The sequence below is a fragment of the Piliocolobus tephrosceles genome, chromosome 5 (genome assembly GCF_002776525.5).
Source record: "Piliocolobus tephrosceles isolate RC106 chromosome 5, ASM277652v3, whole genome shotgun sequence".
In the NCBI taxonomy this organism is placed as follows: Eukaryota; Metazoa; Chordata; class Mammalia; order Primates; family Cercopithecidae; genus Piliocolobus; species Piliocolobus tephrosceles.
This window is the reverse complement of record NC_045438.1, coordinates 47,243,396-47,263,173: the sequence shown is the minus strand read 5'-3', so window position 1 is coordinate 47,263,173 and position 19,778 is coordinate 47,243,396. Positions and strand designations below refer to the sequence as shown.

General features: G+C 38.2%; 1 protein-coding gene across 1 annotated transcript in view; it reads right to left on the bottom strand.

The window, feature by feature from the left end:
• Positions 1-453: 453 nt before the first annotated feature.
• Positions 454-19,778, bottom strand: part of ADGB (androglobin) — a 243,507-nt gene continuing 224,182 nt past the window's right edge. The window contains exons 34-36 of the mRNA XM_026447399.1: positions 5,915-6,011; positions 5,171-5,354; positions 454-899 (exon numbers count right to left, since the gene is read on the bottom strand). Of these exons, the coding sequence (XP_026303184.1) occupies positions 714-899; positions 5,171-5,354; positions 5,915-6,011 (467 nt within the window). The 3' untranslated portion in view covers positions 454-713. The remainder of the gene's footprint in view (positions 900-5,170; positions 5,355-5,914; positions 6,012-19,778) is intronic.

Here is a 19,778-nt window from a genome sequence, read left to right as displayed (position 1 = left end):
CTACTCAGGAAGCTGAGGCAGGAGAATCGCTTGAACCCGGGAGGCAGAGGTTGCAGTAAGCCGAGATCACACCACTGCACTCCAGCCTGGGCAACAGAGGGAGACTCAGTCTTAAAAAAAAAAAAAAAAAAAAAAAGGCATAATTCTGAAGCATAGTTATTAGTATTTTTAAACTTTTAAAGTTTGAGACTAAATTTCTTCTAAGAACAAAAGCCACTTTTCTCATTGTTGAAATTTTTTTTTTTATATTATACTTTAAGTTCGAGGGTATGTGTGCATAGCGTGCAGGTTTGTTACATATGTATACTTGTACCATGTTGGTGTGCTGCACCCATCAACTCATGGTAAATGATGAGTTGATGCGTGCTGATGAGTTCATTGTTGAAATTTTAAAAGATAATCCTGTTGATTACTTTATGATCTTGTTTCACTTCTAATTAAAAATGCAGGCAGTTTAGAGTGTCAAACAAATATTTTATTACATTTTAAATATTTGGAAGCTATTTTATTGAAATTAGAGCATTTTAAACTCGAATGGCTTCAAATACTAGCTTTCTGAGGAAAACTAACAAGTTATCATGAAAATATTTCTAAGAAAGAACAATTTCTATTTTCAATTGACCCAGAATCTTGTTTTATCAGCAGGCAGTTATAGATTATTACAAATAGATTTTTGTCTCTCCAGAAGCAGGGTAGTATTGGACATCCCCTGGTTACTTTTTCTTTCCTTTCGTTTTTTTCTGTTTGTCAGGAGCTGGGGTCTTCTTTTCTGTCTCCAGCTTCATGGCAGCTTCCTGAGCAGCCAGAGTTTCCAGCTTTAGACGCTCGGCTTCCAGCAATTTATTTCTGTAGTCTTCCCGGATGTCGAAAATCTTCTGTCGGGCTTCATCTAAGGAGTCCTGTTCCAAAGCAGAACCCCAAACAAGTAAGTTCCACGGGTAAAGGTTTATGTTCCCAGAAAGAAAAAATGAAATTCCTTTACCCTGTCCTTATGCCCATACATTCATAGGTAAAACGATTGAAGATGAAAATTAGTGTATGGTCTCAAAAGCTTATCAATACACAAAACATAGCAACAAAGGGTTCATGAGATTTTAACACAGTATGGCAAATAAAAACATTTGTAGGAAACATAGTCAAAGGTAAAGAAAACATACATATTTTGCCAAAGGTATTCTCTGTTTAAATTATTTCAAATACAATCTATATGAGATTTTAATAAGCCCACTGTCTCTTGCAAAGTAGCTGTGCTCAAGATATTACTAGTTTCCCATATGTATGCTATCCCTGAAAAAATATATCTGAGCTGTATTTGATGAAGCTCCAAATAATATGGCCAAATCCATTGGTTACTTTGTTCTTGTCAGCTTGACTTTCATTCTCACCACTTTAGCAAAACTGTGTTCATCAAGGATACCAAGGCCTTATATGAAGCTAAATCCAAGATCATTTATTGTTCTTATTCTTGCTTAACCACGCGCTCTCCTCCTGGATCAACTGACTTCACTTAGCTCTTAAATTGTCTTCTGTCTCACCAGCTGCTCCTGCTCAGTCACCTTTGCTGATTTCTCCTTTTCTCCTTCATCTCTTAAGAGGGAAGTGGCCATATTAATTGCTTACTGTTTCAAAAATAATATAATCAAAGAAGAAGGATTAAAGCACAAATGCTAGCCTGAAAAGACTCTTCTAGAAATGACTGCTTTGTCTTCATCCTTGAATTTATCAAGACATTTTCCATGTTTTTTGCAACCAGCTTAATTTTATTGAGATGTTGGAAAAGCTGAATGTCAGAATCAGTCTTCCTGAAGTTTTTGCAAAAAATAATACTGTATCTACCATAATAAAACTGGGTTGACAAAACCAGTTGCACAAGTACAAGATGATAGTAGTGACACATTAAAGAGAGAGAGAAAGAGACAGAGCAAGAGAATGAGCAGGAGAGAGGGACATTTTCAGGAGCATGTGTAAATAAGTTTAATATACATCAGTAATCCCTTGAGGAATGAGTATAAAATATATTCATTCTCTTATCTGATAAGAAATATGTTATCGATCATGTTTCTCTTAAAATGGCTTCAATCAAAACTAGGGCTCTCTCTGTGCTTCACACATAAATGAATGGGTGTGAACTCAAAGCTGGCTGAGTTAGTACTTTTTCCCCATTTCCTCTCCATCTGTAGCATTTTTCTTGGTTATTACACACAAAAACCACAAACAGGAACCCTGAAATTCCCTTTTGTTTTCTAATCTAATCTAAATTATTTCCCGCATGATAAATTAAACTTAGACAATTTTAATATCCATTCACTGATTTACTGATTCATTAATTAAACAAACTTTTGCAAAGCAGACATTCCTCTGAAGTTCTGGGGAAAACAACAGTGAATCTAAACAGAGTATCTGTCCACATATAGTCTATATTCTAGCAGAGAACAATAAAAAATGAAAGTATAGTATTTATATCTATATTTTCATACGCCCATAAATAAATGTACATGCAGGGTAAGTGCTTTAAAGAAAAATAAGGCTAGGCACAGTCACACAAATTTTGAGGGTACTAATTTTGAAAGAGTAGCTGGTGAAGATCTCTCTAATAAGTTACCCTAGAGGAGAGAGCTCATAAAAGGAAAATGTAAACCATTTTACACTTTGGGGAAAGAATATTCCAGGAAGAGGCCCAGAGCCCCAGAGGTCAAAGGCCCAGAGGTGGGAACATGCCTTGCTGTTAGTGGAAAGGCAAAGTCAGCTTGGCAAAAGGTTGATGAAAATAATAGAGAGGAAAGCTCTGGAAGTGATAATCAAGATTTTGGCTTTTTTCTTAACGAAACGTAAAGCCATTAGGGAAGTGAAATGATTCCACCTTCATGTTAAATATGCATTATGATAACCATTAGTGTAATTCACAAAATATTGCTGGTTATCTTCCAGGTACCTGGTAGCATTGCCCTCCCTCTTTATTAGTTTGCTGGGGCTGCTGTAACAAAGAACCACAAACTGGGTTTAAACAACAGAAATGCGGGGGCCGGGCGCGGTGGCTCAAGCCTGTAATCCCAGCACTTTGGGAGGCTGAGACGGGTGGATCACGAGGTCAGGAGATCGAGACCATCCTGGCTAACATGGTGAAACCCCGTCTCTACAAAAAAAAATACAAAAAAAAAAAAAAAAACTAGCCGGGCAAGGTGGCGGGCGCCTGTAGTCCCAGCTACTCGGGAGGCTGAGGCAGGAGAATGGCCTAAACCTGGGAGGTGGAGCTTGCAGTGACCTGAGATCCGGCCACTGCACTCCAGCCTAGGCGACAGAGCGAGACTCCATCTCAAAAAAATAAAATAAAAAATAAAAAAATAAACAACAAAAATGCATTGCCTCACAGTGCTTGATGCTATAAGTTTGATATCAAGGTCTCACCAAGGTAGGTTCCTTCTTTGAAATTGTATATGACTATGTGACTTGATCTGATCAATGAAATATGAGTGCAAACGAACGTCCCATTTCTGGGTAGAAATAGTCACAGCCAATGTGCAATTCCCCATGTTCTCTTCCCCTGTTGTAATCATGGTAGAAGTGTCTCTATGACAGAAGCTGACGCTTCTGAAGTAGAAGTGTCTCCTTCAGCCTGGGGATCTTAATAAGTAAAAGAATGCTCTATTGAACTACATTGGACACATAGCTGGAATGAGAAATTCTGTTTTACTGTTTTTAGCCAGAGTTAGCGAACTTAAGCCTGTAAAGTAAATCTGGCTTATGGCTTGTTTTTCTAAGTAAAGTTTTATTTATTTTGCCATTATCCTATTTATTTAGGTATTATCTGTGATTTTGTGTAAAAATTGGCAATGTTGAGTAGATGCAACATAAATATTTACTTTTTGGCCCTTTACAGAAAATGAGTTTACCAAACACTGCTAGGCCACTGTGATATAGGGGGTTTTATTACCACAGGATAAGCCTAGTTTGTCATGATTGGTACAATTGTTTTGGTGGCAAAGCAGAGACCACATTGCGGAGGGGCAAAGATGGAAGCAGTTAGATCAGTAACTGGGCTGTAGCAATCCTCTGAATAAGAAAGAATGACAGGTTAGGCTAGGATGGTGGGAACAGAGATAGTAAGAAATCATCAAATTCTGGATATATTTTCAATGTAGAGTTGAGAGGTTCTGACAACTGATTGCACGTGAGGAGTGAGAGAAGTCAAAGATGTCTCCATAGTCTCTGCTTGAGCAACTAAAAGAATGTAATTGGTATTGACTGAGCTGGAGAATCTTGGTGGGGTGACATGTTTGCGCTGAGATGGGTAGGAGGGAAAGCATTCTTGAATTTGGATTTAGAGAGGTTCTGTTTGAGGTGCTTATTGGACAAACAAGAAGAGGTGTCAAATGGGCGCATTCCTCACATGAGCCATTACTGGAAATGACAGTCTCACTGTAGCTAAAATATTTACAATGTCCTATAGGTTTTAGTGACTTTGGGAATATGTAGGGGTGTGTGCGTGTGTGTTGCAGGGAGGAGGGAGAAAAAAAGATTCTCATTCTCCATAGTGGGAAGTTATCCATAAACATTTATTGAATTTACCCTTTTCTAGTACGATACTCCCACTTTCAATAAAGTTGCCATCTCTAACTAACGGACGTCTATTCTTCTGCTGGGCTGAAGGGTTGACAATAATCTGGATGCAAAAAGTTGAAGTGGTGATCTGCAATTCCTAAATAGCCTTAAGCTGAACAAACCCAACTATTTTCATTTTCCTCCTACGGCACTTTTGCTTCCTAACATATCTGGTGCCACCAACTGCTGAGCTTTGAGGGATTCTGTAGGAATTCTGAGGAGCTAATTGGCTTGTTAAGACTTTTCCCATTGCCAGTTTAGGATTTGTGTGTCTCAAGCCGGTTAATGTGATCTTAATCCAGTTATTTTCCAATTTGAACAAATAATTTTGTTGTTGTCTTCTCTCCTTTTCTTCCCATCTTTGAGCATAGATTCCCAACACTGCATTTTAGGGAGGAAGTGAGGCGAGATGTATAGAATCAAATTTGTGATGTTTTCCTAGAAGTTGTGAATCATAAAAACCTAGGTTTTCAAGACTTTTCTGTACAAATATTATTTAATTGTATAATTTCTTTTTACTGTCATGAAAGAATTTGCCAACTATAATCTATGTATGTGCTCTTAGACTCACCCGCATTTCCTTATACATATCCAGGACTTCTTCTTTTAACTTCAACTGCTCTTCTTGGTTAATGTTTCGAATGCTAAGGACTCTGCTCCTATACTGTCGAAACTGATGAATTTCTTCTGCCTTTTGCATTGCCTGCTGCTGATTCAATTCATCTGTTTGCAGCAGAGGATCTGTATCTGTTTTCCTTGATACAAAAAATCATCAAAAGATACAATTTTCATTTGGGAACTCTGGAATAAGCTTCACTTTAGATGGCAAACAATTTTAAATCATATCAACAATGTGGTGATCTGAGTCAAATAAAACATTAGTGATAGAAAAAACTAAATGGTTATTTTCTGGATATGCTATGGTCCATTTATTGACTCACTGATATTTTAGGAAAATATTTTGGAGAATATCAGTAAATTTGGATTCAACACTTGATGAGGTGACTGTGAAACTTGTGTTCAAAACTATAAGAATATCTTGTAGGTTTTCCTTTTGAATTTATGTAGCTAAGTAATTTTGACAATGTTTCCCAACTTATAAATATGCTTAATATATTTATATTACTCCTATCATCTAGTTATTAAAAATTGAATCTAATTAAACAATGGCAGCAGGTGTGATAGAAATTTTCTGTAGCTCATCTCACTTAATCAGGCCTCAAATTAAATCTTTACAGAAAACATTTAAATATTTTAATAATTGATTTAACAAAACACACAGTTGTCTGCATCAATCATGTTTATGAAAACTTACCGAACATATTGACTTAAATCCATAAATTCGAGTGCTTTTCGAATAAGTCGTGGAGATGTTTCCAAAATTGTTGGAGATCGTGTACGAGGTCCTGTTTCTTTAAAACATACACACACACACACACATAACAAAAAACCTAGGCTTTAAAAAATAATCAATAATGACTAACTAAATGACTATATCTCATTTTAATTGAAAATAATATTTGCTGTTGTAAAACAACCATTGATTGGACTTATCTTATTTAATACAATGTTAATAATATATAAGTATATGCTTATATTTTGTTTATCCTCTAGCTGGTGTTACCATGCTTTTAGTTAAATAAAGATGACAAAAATGAAAAATTAACAAAATACTATTCTAATCACAATTAAATGGAGGAGGATTAGTCTCCATTAATAAAAACAAGTCTTATGTTAAGTTACAAAATTTCATTATTAACAAGTTAAATGGCCCAGTATTTAATGAGACTGGGCTTTGCATGAATGCTATGCTAAGTACTACTGGGCTTGGGATATAAATAGATTTTTTACATATTTATACTGAAATACTGAAAATAGTATTTTACCTTTAATAAACTTATAGTCCAGTGGAGTAGGCAATATATAAAAGATAAACACTGAAAATCAAACTAGCAGTAGCTTTTTAATCCATAGACCAGTAGTGAACCCACAAAAACAGATTTAAGAGACTTGAGTCTACTATATTAACTTTTCAGCATTTCCAGACCACTGATTTTTTTTTTTTTTTAACTACTGAAGTGTAATTTACACACATAAAATTCAACCATTTTAAGGTTCTAATTCAATACTTCTTAGTAAATTTACCAAGTTGTGTGACCATCAACAAAATCCAGTTTTAAAACATTTTCACCATTCAAATAAGATCTCTCTTTTGTCCTATAATAGTCACTTTGTGTTCTCACCACAAACTCTGGGCAATCATTAATCTATTTATGTCTGTACAGATTTGTCTTTTCTGGACATTTTATGTAAGTAGGAGTGGATTACTGGGTCATATGGTAAAATTCTTTAACTTTCAAAGAAAGTGTCAAACCATGGTGTTTTGATCATTACTTTTAACTTTATGACCAATTTTGAAATTACATAGTAAAAATCTCCCCGCTTGGTTCATTTAAAAAAGAAAAGAGTTTATTTTTAAGAGCAGTTTTAGGGCCGGGTGCGGTGGCTCGCGCCTGTAATCCCAACACTTTGGGAGGCCAAGACAGGTGGATCACAAGGTCAGGCGTTCAAGACCAGCCCGACCAAGATAGTGAAATCCCGTCTCTACTAAAAATACAAAAATTAGCTGGGCACAGTGGCAGCCATCTGTAATCCCAGCTACTCGGGAGGCTGAGGCAGGAGAATCACTTGAACCCGGGTGGCAGAGATTGCAGTGAGCCAAGATCTTGCCATTGCACTCCAGCCTGGGCGACAGAGTGAGACTCTGTCTCAGAAAACAACAACAACAACAGCAACAGTTTTACATTTCACAGTAAAATTGACAGGAAGTACATACAGAGATATCCCATATCCCCCTTCCTCCCATACACACATAGCCTCTCCCATTATTAACATCCCTTACCAGAGTGGTACATCTATTACACAATCACACCATCTGCAAACAAATACAGTCTTCCTTCCTTCCTTCCTTCCTTCCTTCCTTCCTTCCTTCCTTCCTTCCTTCCTTCCTTCCTTCCTTCCTTCCTCTTTCCCTCTCTCTTTTCATTTCTTTCCCTCCCTCCTTCTCTCTCTTTCTTTTCCTTCCTTCCTTTTTTTTTTTTTTTCAGAGTGTCACTCTGTCACCAGACTGGAGTGCACTGAAACTTCTGCTTCCCTGGTTCAAGTGATTCTCCTGCCTCAGCCTCCCGAGTAGCTAGGATTACAGGCACGTGCCACCACGCCCAGCTAATTTTTGTATTTTTAGTAGACATGGGGTTTCTCCACGTTGGCCAGGAGCTTTCTTTCTTTCTTCCCAATTATTATATCTATTTAGTTTATTTCCTTGTCTTATTGTATTTTCTAGGAGTTCTTGTACATGTTGAAAAAGAGCGGTAACAGAGGACATCTTTGGCTTGCTCCTGATCTTAGTGGCAAAGCTTCCAATTCCTCACCATTAATGTTAGCCATAGGTTTTTTTGTAGAAAGTCTTTATCAGGTTGAGTGAGTTCCTCTCCCACTTGGATCTTTTTTTTTTCAAAATTATTTTGCCATTCTGGTTTTTTTTTTTTTTTTTTTTTTTTTTTTTGCACTTTCATATAAGTTTTGGGAATAGCATATCAAATTATGTAAAATGTCTACTATGATTTTGATAGAGATTATACTGAATCTACATACCAATTTGAAAGGTATTACTATCTGAACATTAGGTCTTATAGTCCAAAGCATAAATGATCTCTTTATTTAGATAATTTAAAATTTCCTTTGGTGATGTTTTGTAGTTTTCAATACATAAATTCTATACTTGGTTAAATTTATTTCCATGTATTTATTATTGATGCTGTTGTGAATAACACGTTCTTCTCAATTTCAATTGTGATTGTTCGTCAATAATACATAGAAATAAAATTGATTTATGTTTACTAATCTTTCATCATGTGACCCTGCCAAACTCACGTGTTCATTGTTTTTCTTTTTCTGATTTCTTAGAATTTTAGCATATAGGAGAGTGTTGTCTGAGAATAGAGTTTTACTTCTTTGTTTCTAAGATTGATGTGTTTTATTTCTCTTTCTTGATTGAATTAGCAAGAACCTGCATTAAAATGTTGAATGTAAGTGGTTACAGTAGACATCCTGCCTTGTTCTTGACCTTAGGCTGAAATTATTCAGTGGTTCACCATTAAGTATGATGGTTACTATAGGTTTTTCCTAATTATTCTTTATCAGTCTGAGGAAATCCCCTTGTATTACCAGTTTGTTGTGAGTTTTCTTTCTTTGTTCCTTCTCCCACTGTTTGTGCATTATTGTTATATATGTTTGTACATTATAAGCCCAACAATATAGTTTTATAATAATTATTTGTTAAATAAGTAAAAAAAAATGGAAAATCTATTTATGTTGTCTTCTAAAATTTACCTACATAATTACCTTTCTTTTTGGATATGAGTTCCCTTTTTATGTCACCTTCTTTCAGCCTGAAGGACTTCCTTTAGTATTTGTTTTAAGGCAGATCATCTGGAAACAAATTATCAAGCAAGCACAAACAAGTGCTTGTTTATTGTGAATGTGTTTAAATTTGCCTTAATTTTGATGAATTTTCTTTATTTCCTTTGTTTTCTGTCTCATTAAAATTTTGTTATTCCTTCTTCTTTCTTTAGGCCTACTTTATTACTTTCTATCCAACTTGGTTTTTTTTTTTTTTTTTTTTTCCACTGCTGACTCTCCAACTATTTACTTATTTATTATCAATAGGTTTATTGGGAACAGGTGATGCTTGTTTATATGGATAAATTGTTTAGTGGTGATTTCTGAGATTTTGGTGCACCCATCACCTGAGCTGTGTACACTGTACCCGATGTGTACTCTTTTAGCCCTCACCTTCCTCTCACCCTTCCCCCAGTCCCCAAAGTCCATTATGTCATTCTTATGCCTTTGTGTTCTCATAACTTAGCTCCCACTTATAAGTGAGAACATACAATCTTTCATTTTTCATTCCTGGGTTAGTTCACTTTGAATAATAGTCTCCAACTGCATCCAGGTTGCTGTGAGTGCCATTATTTCATTTCCTTTTATGGCTGAGCAGTATTCCATGGTGTGTGCATATATGCATATATACATATATATGTATGTGTGTGTGTGTGTGTGTATACACCACACTTTACTTGTTGGTTTATGGGTTGTTTGATTGATGGGTTGGTTGATGGGCTGGTTCTGTATTTGGCAATTGCAAATTGTGCTGCTATAAACATGTATGTGCAAGTGTCTTTTTCATATAGTGACTTCTTTTCCTTTGGGTAGATACCCAGTAGTGGTATTGCTGGATCAAATGGTAGTTCTACTTTTAGTTCTTTAAGGAATCTCCACATTGTTTTCCATCGTGGTTGTACTAGTTTACATTCCCACCAGCAGTATAAAAGTGCTCCCATTTCAACATGTCCACACCCAGATCTATTATTTTTTGTTTTTTTGATTGTGGCCATTCTTGCAGGAATAAAATAAAATAAAATCACACTGTGGTTTTGATTTGCATTTCCCTGATAATTAGTGATGTTGAGCATTTTTTCATATGTTTGTTGGCCATATGTGTATCTTATTTTCTATTCATGTCCTTAGCCCACTTTTTGATGGGGTTGTTATTTTTCCTTGCTGATTTGTTTGAGTTCCTTGTAGATTTTGGATATTAGCCCTTTGTCAAATGCATAGTTTGGGAAGAATTTCTCCCACTCTGTGGGTTGTCTGTTTATTCTGCTGATTATTTCTTTTGTTGTACAGAAGCTTTTTAGTTTAATTAAGTCCCATCTATTTATCTTTGTTTTCGTTGCATTTGCTTTTGGGTTCTTGGTCATGAAATCTTTGCCTAAGGGGTTTTTCTGATGTTATCTTCTGGAGTCTTTATGGTTTCTGGTCTTAGATTTAAGTCTTTGACCCATCTTGAGTTGACTTTTTTATAAGATGAGAGATGAGAGATGAGAATACAATTTCATTCTTCTACATATGGCTTGCCAATTATCCCAGCACCACTTGTTGAATAGCATGTCCTTTCTGCTCTTTCTGTTTTGTTTGGTTTTTGGAGATCAGATAGCTGTAAGTAATTGATTTTATTTCTGGGTTCTCTATTTGGTTCCATTGTCTGTTTTTATGAAAGTACCTTGCTGTTTTGGTAATTATAGCCTTGCAGTATAGTTTGAAGTTGGGCAATGTGATGCCTCTAGATTTTTTCTTTTTGCTTAGTCTTGCTTTGGCTATGCAGATTGGTCATCCTTTCACTATGTAGGCTCTTTTTTGGTTCCAAATGAATTTTAGGATTTTTTTTTCTAGTTCTGTGAAGAATGATGATGGCATTTTGATGGGAATTGCATTGAATTTGTAGATTGCATTTGACAGTATTGTCATTTTGACAATATTGATTCTACTCATCCATGAGCATGGGATGTGTTTTCATTTGTTTGTGTCATGTATGATTTATTCCAGCAGTGTTTTATAGTTTTCCTTGTAGAGCTCTTTCACCTCCTTGGTTAGGTAAATCCCTAAGTTTTTTTTTTTTTCTTTGCAGCTATTATGAAAGGGATTGAGTCTTGATTTGTTTCTCAGTTTGGTTGCTACTTGTGTATAATAGTGCTGCTTATTTATGTACATTGATTTTGCATCCTGAAACTTTACTGAATTCATTTATCAGATCCAGGAACTTTTTGGATGAGTCTTTAAGCTTTTCTCAGTATACGATCATTTCATGAGCAAACAGCGACAGTTTGACTTCCAAGGTGCATATGTACCACATTTTCTTTATCCTGTCTGTCACTGATGGGCATTTAGGTTGCTTCCATATCTTTGTGAGTAGTGCTGCAACAAACATTCACATGCATGTGTCTTTATGGTAGAATGATTTATATTCCCCTGGGTATATACCCAGTAATGGGATTGCTAGATCAAATGGTTGAACTAATTTACACTCCCACCAACAATGTATAAGTGTTCCTTTTTCTCCACAACCTGACCAGCATCTATTATTTTTGGACTTTTTAATAATAGCCATTCTGGCTGGTGTGAGATGGTATCTCATTGTGGTTGTAATACATATTTTTCCAATGATCAGTGACGTTGAGCTTTTCTTCATTTGCTTATTGGCTGCATGTATGACTTCTTTAGAAAAACGTCTGTTCATGTCCTTTGCCGACTTTTTAATGGGATTGTTTTTCTCGTGTAAATTTGTTTAAGTTACTTATAGAAGCTGAATATTACAACCTGTAAGATGGAGAGTTGCAAAAATTTTCTCCCTTTCTGTAGGTTGTTTGTTTACTCTGTTGATAGTTTCTTTTACTGTGCAGAAGCTATTAAGTTTAATAAGATTCTAGTTGTTAATTTTTGCTTTTGTTGCAATTGCTTTTAGGTGTCTTTGTCATGAAATTTTTGCCTGTTCCTATGTGCAATTGATCTAATACATTATAGTTACTCTGCATTCTGATTCCCCAAGGGATTATTGTGGCTTTTCTTTGTTTAGTTGTTTATTTACTTAGTAATTTGCTTGTAGAGTCTTATTTCCCCTGCAATTTTCAGCTAATGATGTTTCTAATGATTTTCTTTAATTTTTATTTTTTATTTTTAATCCTAGCTTCCTTGGAGTCACCAGTCAGAATAGTGTTTATATAATATTTTCTCGAAGATTTCTCTTAAACACCTTGATTGAGTATAGCTTCCACTCTTGACAAGGAGATCTTTATGTATTTTAGAGTACACATTCAAAGTTCTGGCAGCGTACAAAGCTGTCCCCACTTTCACTGGTTTAAGGTCTCATACTGAAACAAGGACAAGAAGATAAGATGGGCCCTCTGTAGTCTCTCCTGAGTGTGCACACATTCCCAACGTGTATGTAGCCATTCAGGTGCCCCAAAATATTAGAAGCTTATTGAAGCCCACAATGGCTCTTACATTACTCAGATCTCCCTGTCTTATTTTTGGCTGATCTGTTGCTCCTTGACCAGTATCACAGTCTCAGGCAGCTGTGATGTTGGCTATTCCCAGTTGTTGGCCATCAAGTTCTCCATTGCTTTCAACAATGTCAATGGGCATGGGGACTTTCCATGAAGCCTCAAATCAGATAAGCCTCCATCTAGCATTGATATCAAGACTGCTGGTCCTCATGGTTGCTGTGCTATAAACCTTGGAACTGATGAGAGAACCCCACGTTAATATGCCACAGATCCCCACCGCTCCTACCAAGTTTGGTAGAGGAACTAATACACCCCCAAAGATGCCTACATCCTAATCCCTGGAACCTGTGACTGTGTTACCTTATATGACAAAACCTTTGCAGATGTAATTAAGGATCTTAAAATGGAAAAAAAAAAAATTCTAGATTATTCAGGTGGGCACAATATAATCACAAGAGCTCTTATAGGGAAAAGATGGAGACAGCAGAAAAGTCAAAGAAGGAGAAAAGACAATGGGCATGGAAGAAGGGGCAAGAGAGAGAGTTGAAGATGCTGTCCTGCTGGCCTTGAATATGAGAATCAAGCCACAGCCAAGAAGTCAAGTGGCCCTAGAAGGTGGAAAAGGAAATGGATTCGTCCCTATAGCCTGTAGGAGGAATGCAGGCCTGCCAACACATTGATTTTAACATTAGTGCCTTTCAGAAATACAAGATAAAAAATTTGTATTACTTTAAATCATGAAGCTTGTGGTTATTTGTTACAAAATCAATAGGAAATGAATAAAATTAGATTCCTTTTTTGTCGTTGTTCTTAGTTTTAGTAATTATTTTTTATTTAGTTTTATGCCTTCAGTTCATTTTTAGGTTTCTAAAACATTTTAATATATATATTTTTTCTAGTTTATTTTTGCTTCCTGCTTTTTTCGGGAGAAGTTGTGTCAAATCCTCACTCTCCCATTCCACAGGTCCCAGCCCCCTTTCCTTAACTATTTAATTTTGCATGTAAATATTGTTGTAATAGGCTACAGTAATATGGAAAATTGATTAATTTATAATTTGTTAGAAGTTATAACTCATTCAGAAATGTAATTTACTAAAAACTTTTAAAAATATGGAAAACCATAATATCCAAATTATTTTTTCATTCTTTTCAAAAATATATAAAATCATGATAAACTTTTGAGAAAATAGTAATATAAATCCCAACACTGATCTATTAGTAAAATATAGAAAAAATTCATGTTTTCCATTTTATAACATGAAATAAAACATCCCCCAAGTATTAACATTTTAATAATATGACTCTTTTAGAAACCAGTAGGCCATAACTTCTTTTTTCATCATGGTTTTATGAGATCTTGGATTTCTAAAATTCATTTGCCTTTCTTGTGAATTTACTTATGTTGGGTGTATTTTTGGCATTTCAAACTTGGATCGTTTCTGTAAGTCACCAGTTCTGCTGACTTTGACTGGAAAGAAAATATTTCCTGATTAGATGTTTGTTTTTTCTTATATCTTTCCATAGTATTTATATTTAAATAGGGAAAGAGGGAAGGAGGCAGATAAGGTTCACTTGGATACCCATCTACAAAGCTATGCTATTTCAGAATAGGTTGTGAGCCTAGTACGATGTCCTTGGGCCTCTAGAATAATATGCTCAGCGTGAGTTTTTTGTGTGTGTATGTGTACCATCTTCCATCTGCAAATTGGTCCTTTGTGGGATAAATTCTGAAAGTAAGAATGAGTTTTAAATATTTTATAGCAATTACACATTGCTGGGTCATTTTTATTGTATTTTACAAATGTTTCCATTTGCAACAGAGTGATAGAAAAAAACTTCATTGTGATAGTAGGAGAGTCAAAAGACATGGTGAATAATATTTGACTGGTCCTGAGGTCAGGGAAAAATATTTGAGAATAAAGACCAATATTACCTCCAACCTCTGGAAGAGGTAGATTCCAAGGTACCGAGAGGTAAAAGGGAAAGCTAACAAAATCACTGGATTCTTGATGACAACTTGTAGTTGGGGAGCAAAGCTTAGAAGTGAGATCTGTAATGGTATTGTTTATATGCCCTTTACAAGGGAAGTTGTTCTACATGATTCAACACATGAAAACAAGAAGCTGAAAAATAAGACAACTTTTGAGGAGTTACGAATATCTATAACAATGTAGGAGCCAAACCACAGAAATCTCTCAAAAGATCTATAATCTATAATCTTTCATGAGTGATGCTTCTCCAGGAGTAAGTACCAAGAGGTGGCCTAACAAGAGCAGGCACACATATGCTCACACACAGAGATCCTGAAAAGAGCTCAGCATCTGAACCTTGGTTCCAAAACTGGATTACTCTACAACCATAGCCCCTGGGGTACATGGCAGTGTTTCAGGGCTGGAATCATACAATGGCACACCTCTTCTTGGAAGGAGGGGAAGTCAGTTTTCCTTCATGGTGGGAGGTGAAGTCAGCTGGACTTCCTGGGCCATGTGTGGACTTGGAGAACTTTTCTGTCTTACAAGAGGATTGTAAAACTCACCAATCAGCACTCTGTAGCTAGGATTGCAAAACGCACCCATCAGTGCTCTGTAGCTAGCAAGGGGATTGTAAAATGCACCACTCAATGTTCTGTAAAAATGTACCAATCAGTGCTCTGTAGCTAGCAAGAGGATTGTAAAATGCACCAATCAGCACTCTGTAGAATGCACCAATCAGCTCTCTGTAAAATGCACCAGTCAGCACTCTTTAAAATGTACCAATCAGCACTCTGTAAAATGCATCAATCATCAGGAGTCTAAAAGTAGCTAATTGCTGGGAAGATTGAAAAAAGGACACTCTGATAGGACAGAAACGGAACATGGGAGGGGACAAATAAGGGAATAAAAGCTGGCCACCCCAGCCAGCAGTGGCAACCTGCTTGGGTCCCCTTCCATGCTATGGAAGCTTTTTTCTTTCACTCTTCACAATAAACCTTGCTACCACTCACTCTCTGGGTCCATGCCATCTTTAAGAGTCGTAACACTCACTGTGAAGGTCCACAGCTTCATTGTTGAAGTCATCGAGACCACAAACCCACCAGAAGGAACAAACTTCAGACATCATGGGGGCTCGTCTGGGATATCGCCATGCAGTGAGTACCACCAGACCCCCTTCACTTGCTCTTCTGTCCTATTTTTCCTTAGAATTTGGGGACTAAACACTGGGCTCCTGTTGGCCAGTTAAAAGTGACTAGTGCAGCTGCTGGACTAAAGACATGGGTATCAGGCTTTCAGGGAAAGGGCTCTCTAACAACCCCCAACTTTTTGGAGTCAGCAGCATTGGTTTACCTGGAACAAGCGTCCACTTTTCCTGCACTTATGGGCTGAGCCAAGGGTCAACAGAGAGGAAAGCCGTTCAGCTCCGGGGTCCCAACAAAAAGTTAGTTGAACCTGCAGCCATGAGCGGAACTCTCAAAGTTACATCACCCAAGCGAGGCTCACCCATCTATCCTGACCCTTGCCTCCTGGGTCCTAGTGACTATCAGACAAACTTCCTCCCACTTCTCTTATCTGAGGTTAGTCCTGATTCTAAAAACCACTCCCTGTCATTGGTGCTCTTCTAGTTTCTCCTCTAAGGATGATTTTTTAATATAAATTTCAGAACTCTGCTCCCTTCTTTAGGCACCTGGCCTCACCAATCAGAAAGACCTAATTTTTGCCCAAAGTCTGTCAGGGAGAGGCTCTCTGGAATTTTAGGATCCCTCCTTGGACTACCAGGCCTAACAAAGGTTATTCCTGAAGCTAGGGTATGAGGAGTCTCAGAAATTATATCCTTCCTATTCATGTGAGGAGAAGTGAGGAAAAAAGGTGTCACTCTTTCAACCCTGGAGATCCCTTCCCTCCCTCAGGGTATGGCCCTCCACTCCATTTTGAGGCATATCAGCTTTATAGGATAAGGATAAGGTCCCAACACTAACATGAAAAAATGCTTAGGACTGTAACTACCAGGTTTTTGAGAATATGTCATTAAGGATCACTAAATCCAATTTTTCTCAGACCTCTTTGGGGTCTAAGAGGAAAGGCAAGGGTGCATGTTTTTGAGAATGCGTCAGTAAGGGCTGCTAAATCCAACCTTCCTCGGTCCTTTTTGTGGTCCAGGAGGAAAACTAGTGTTTCTGCTGCAGCTTTGGTAAGCGCAACTATTCCAAACAGCAGGGTCCAGGTATTGTTGCAGGTTCTTGGGCAGGGAAACAAGCAAACAACAGAAATGCGGGCAGTTTTTCTTTCAGATGGAAAATACTCAGGCATCAACAAATTCACCCTTGAAATGCATGTTAAGACATTGGGACCAATTTGACCTGCGAACCCTGAAAAATAAGCAGCTTTTTTTCTGCACTACGGCCTGGCGCCAATATTCTCTCTCTGTTGGGGAAAAATGGCCACCTGAGGGAAGTATAAATTACAATACTATCCTGCAGCTGGACCTTTTCTGCAAGAGGGAAGGCAAATGGAGTGAAATACCTTTTGTCCAAGCTTTCTTTTCATTGAAGGATAATCCACAGCTATGCAAAGCTTACAATTTACATTCCACAGGAGGACCTCTCAGCCTACCTCCGTATCCTAGCCTCCCTGCAGCTCCCCTTCCTGTTAATGATAAGCCTCCTTTAATCTCCCCCACCCAGAAGGAAATAAGCAAAGAAATCTCCAAGGGACCACCAAACCCCTGGGCTAATGGTTATGTCCCTTCAAGCTGTAGGGGGAGTGGAATTTGCCCCAACCTGGGTACATGTCCCCTTCTCCCTCTCTGATTTAAAGCAGATCAAGGTAGACCTGAGGAAGTTTTCAAATAATCCTGATAGGTATATAGATGTCCTACAGGGTCTAGGGCAAACCTTCGACCTCATTTGGAGAGATGTCATGCTATTGTTAGATCAAACCCTGGCCTTTAATGAAAAGAATGTGGCTTTAGCTGCAGCCTGAGAGTTTGAAGATACCTGGTATCTTAGTCAAGTACATGATAGAATGACAGCCGAAGAAAGGGACAAATTGCCTACCGGTCAGCAAGTCATCCCCAATATGGATCCCCAGTGGGACGTTGACTCAGATCATGGGGACTGGAGTCACAAACATCTGTTGACCTGTGTTCTAGAAGGACTAAGGAGAATTAGGAAAAAGTCCATGAATTATTCAATGATGTCCACCATAACTCAGGGAAAGGAAGAAAATCCTTCTGCCTTCCTCAAGTGGGCCTTAAGAAAATATACTCCCCTCTCACCCAACTCCCTCGAGGGTCAATTGATCCTAAAAGATAAGTTTATTACCCAATCAGCAGCAGATATCACAAGAAAGCTCCAAAAGTGAGCCCTGGGCCCTGAACAAAATCTGGAGGCATTATTAAACCTGGCAACCTTGGTGTTCTATAATAAGGACCAAGAGGAACAGGCCAAAAAGGAAAGGCAAGATCAGAGAAAGGCCACAGCCTTAGTCATGGTCCTCAGACAAACAAACATTGGTGGTTCAGAGAGGACAGAAAATGGAGCAGGCCAATCACCTGGTAGGGTTTGCTATCTGTGTGGTTTGCAAGGACACTTTAAGAAAGATTGTCCAGTGAGAAACAAGCTGCCCCTCGCCCATGTCCACTATGCCAAAGCAATTACTGGAAGGCACACTGCCCCAGAGAACAAAGATTCTCTGGTCCAGAATCCCCCAACCAGATGACCCAACAATAGGACTGAGGGTGCCCAGGGCAAGCACCAGCTCATGTCATCACCCTCACTGAGCCCCAAGTAAGTTTAACCATTGAGGGCCAGGAAATTGACTTCCTCCTGGATACTGGTGTGGCCTTCTCAGTGTTAATCTCCTCTCCTGGGTGGCTGTGCTCAAGGTCCATTACCATCCAAGGAATCCCAGGACAGTCTATAACCAGGTATTTCTTCCACCTCCTCAGTTGTAATTGGGAGACTTTGCTCTTTAACATGACTTTCTTGTTATGCCTTAAAGTCTCACACCCTTCTTATGGAGGGACATACTAGCCAGAGCTGGAGTTATTGTCTATGTGAATATGGTGAACAAGTTACCCATTTGTTGTCCCCTACTTGAAGAGGGAATCAACCCTGAAGTCTGGGCATTGGAACGACAATTTGGAAGGGCAAAAATAAAAGACCCCACCACTTTTCCTTATCAAATGTAATATCTCTTATGGCCTGAAACTCATAAAGGATTACAGAATATTGTTAGACATTTAAAAGCTCAAGCCTTAGTAAGGAAATGTAGCAGTCCCTGCAACACCCCAATTCTAGGAGTACAAAAAACAAATGGTCAGTGGAGACTAGTGCAAGATCTTAGACTCATCAGTGAGGCAGTAATTCCTCTATATCCAGTTGTAAGCAACCCCTATACCCTTTTCTCTGAAATACCAGAGGAAGCAGAATGACTCACTGTTTTGGAACTCATGGATGCCTTCTTCTGCATTCCCCTGCACTCTGACTCCCAGTTTCTCTTTGCCTTTGAGGATCCCACAGACCACACGTCCCAACTCACGTGTATGGTCTTGCCCCAAGGATTTAGGGATATCCCTAATCTGTTTGGTCAGGCACTGGCCCAAGATCTAGGCCACTCTTCAAGTCCAGGCTCTTTGGTCCTTCAGTATGTGGATAATTTACTTTTGGCTACCAGTTCAGAAGCCTTATGTCAGCAGGCTACTCGAGATCTCTTGAACTTTCTAGCTAACAAAGAGTACAAAGTGTCTAAATCGAAGGCCCAGCTCTGCCTACAACCAATCAAATATCGAGGCCTAATCTTAGCCAGAGGAACCAGGGCCCTCAGCAAAGAACAAATACAGCCTATCCTGGCTTGTCCTCACCCTAAAACATTAAAACAGTTGCGGGAGTTTCTTGGGATCACTGGCTTTTGCCGACTATGGATCCCCAGATACAGCGAGACGGCCAGGCTGCTCTATACTCTAATCAAAGAGACCCAGAGGGTGAATACTCATCTAGTAGAATGGGAACCAGAGGCAGCAGCAGCCTTCAAAACCTTAAAGCAGGCCCTAGTACAAGCTCCAGCCTTAAGTCTTTCCACAGGAAAAAACTTCTTTTTACATGTCACGGAGAGAGAGGCAATAGCTCTGGGAGTTCTTATTCAGATTCGTGGGACAACCCCACAACCAGTGGCATACCTAAGTAAGGAAACTGATACAGTAGCAAAAGGCTAGCCTCACTCTTTATGGGTAGTTGCGGCAGTGGCCATCTTAGTATCAGAGGCTATCAAAATAATACAAGGAAAGGATCTCACCGTCTGG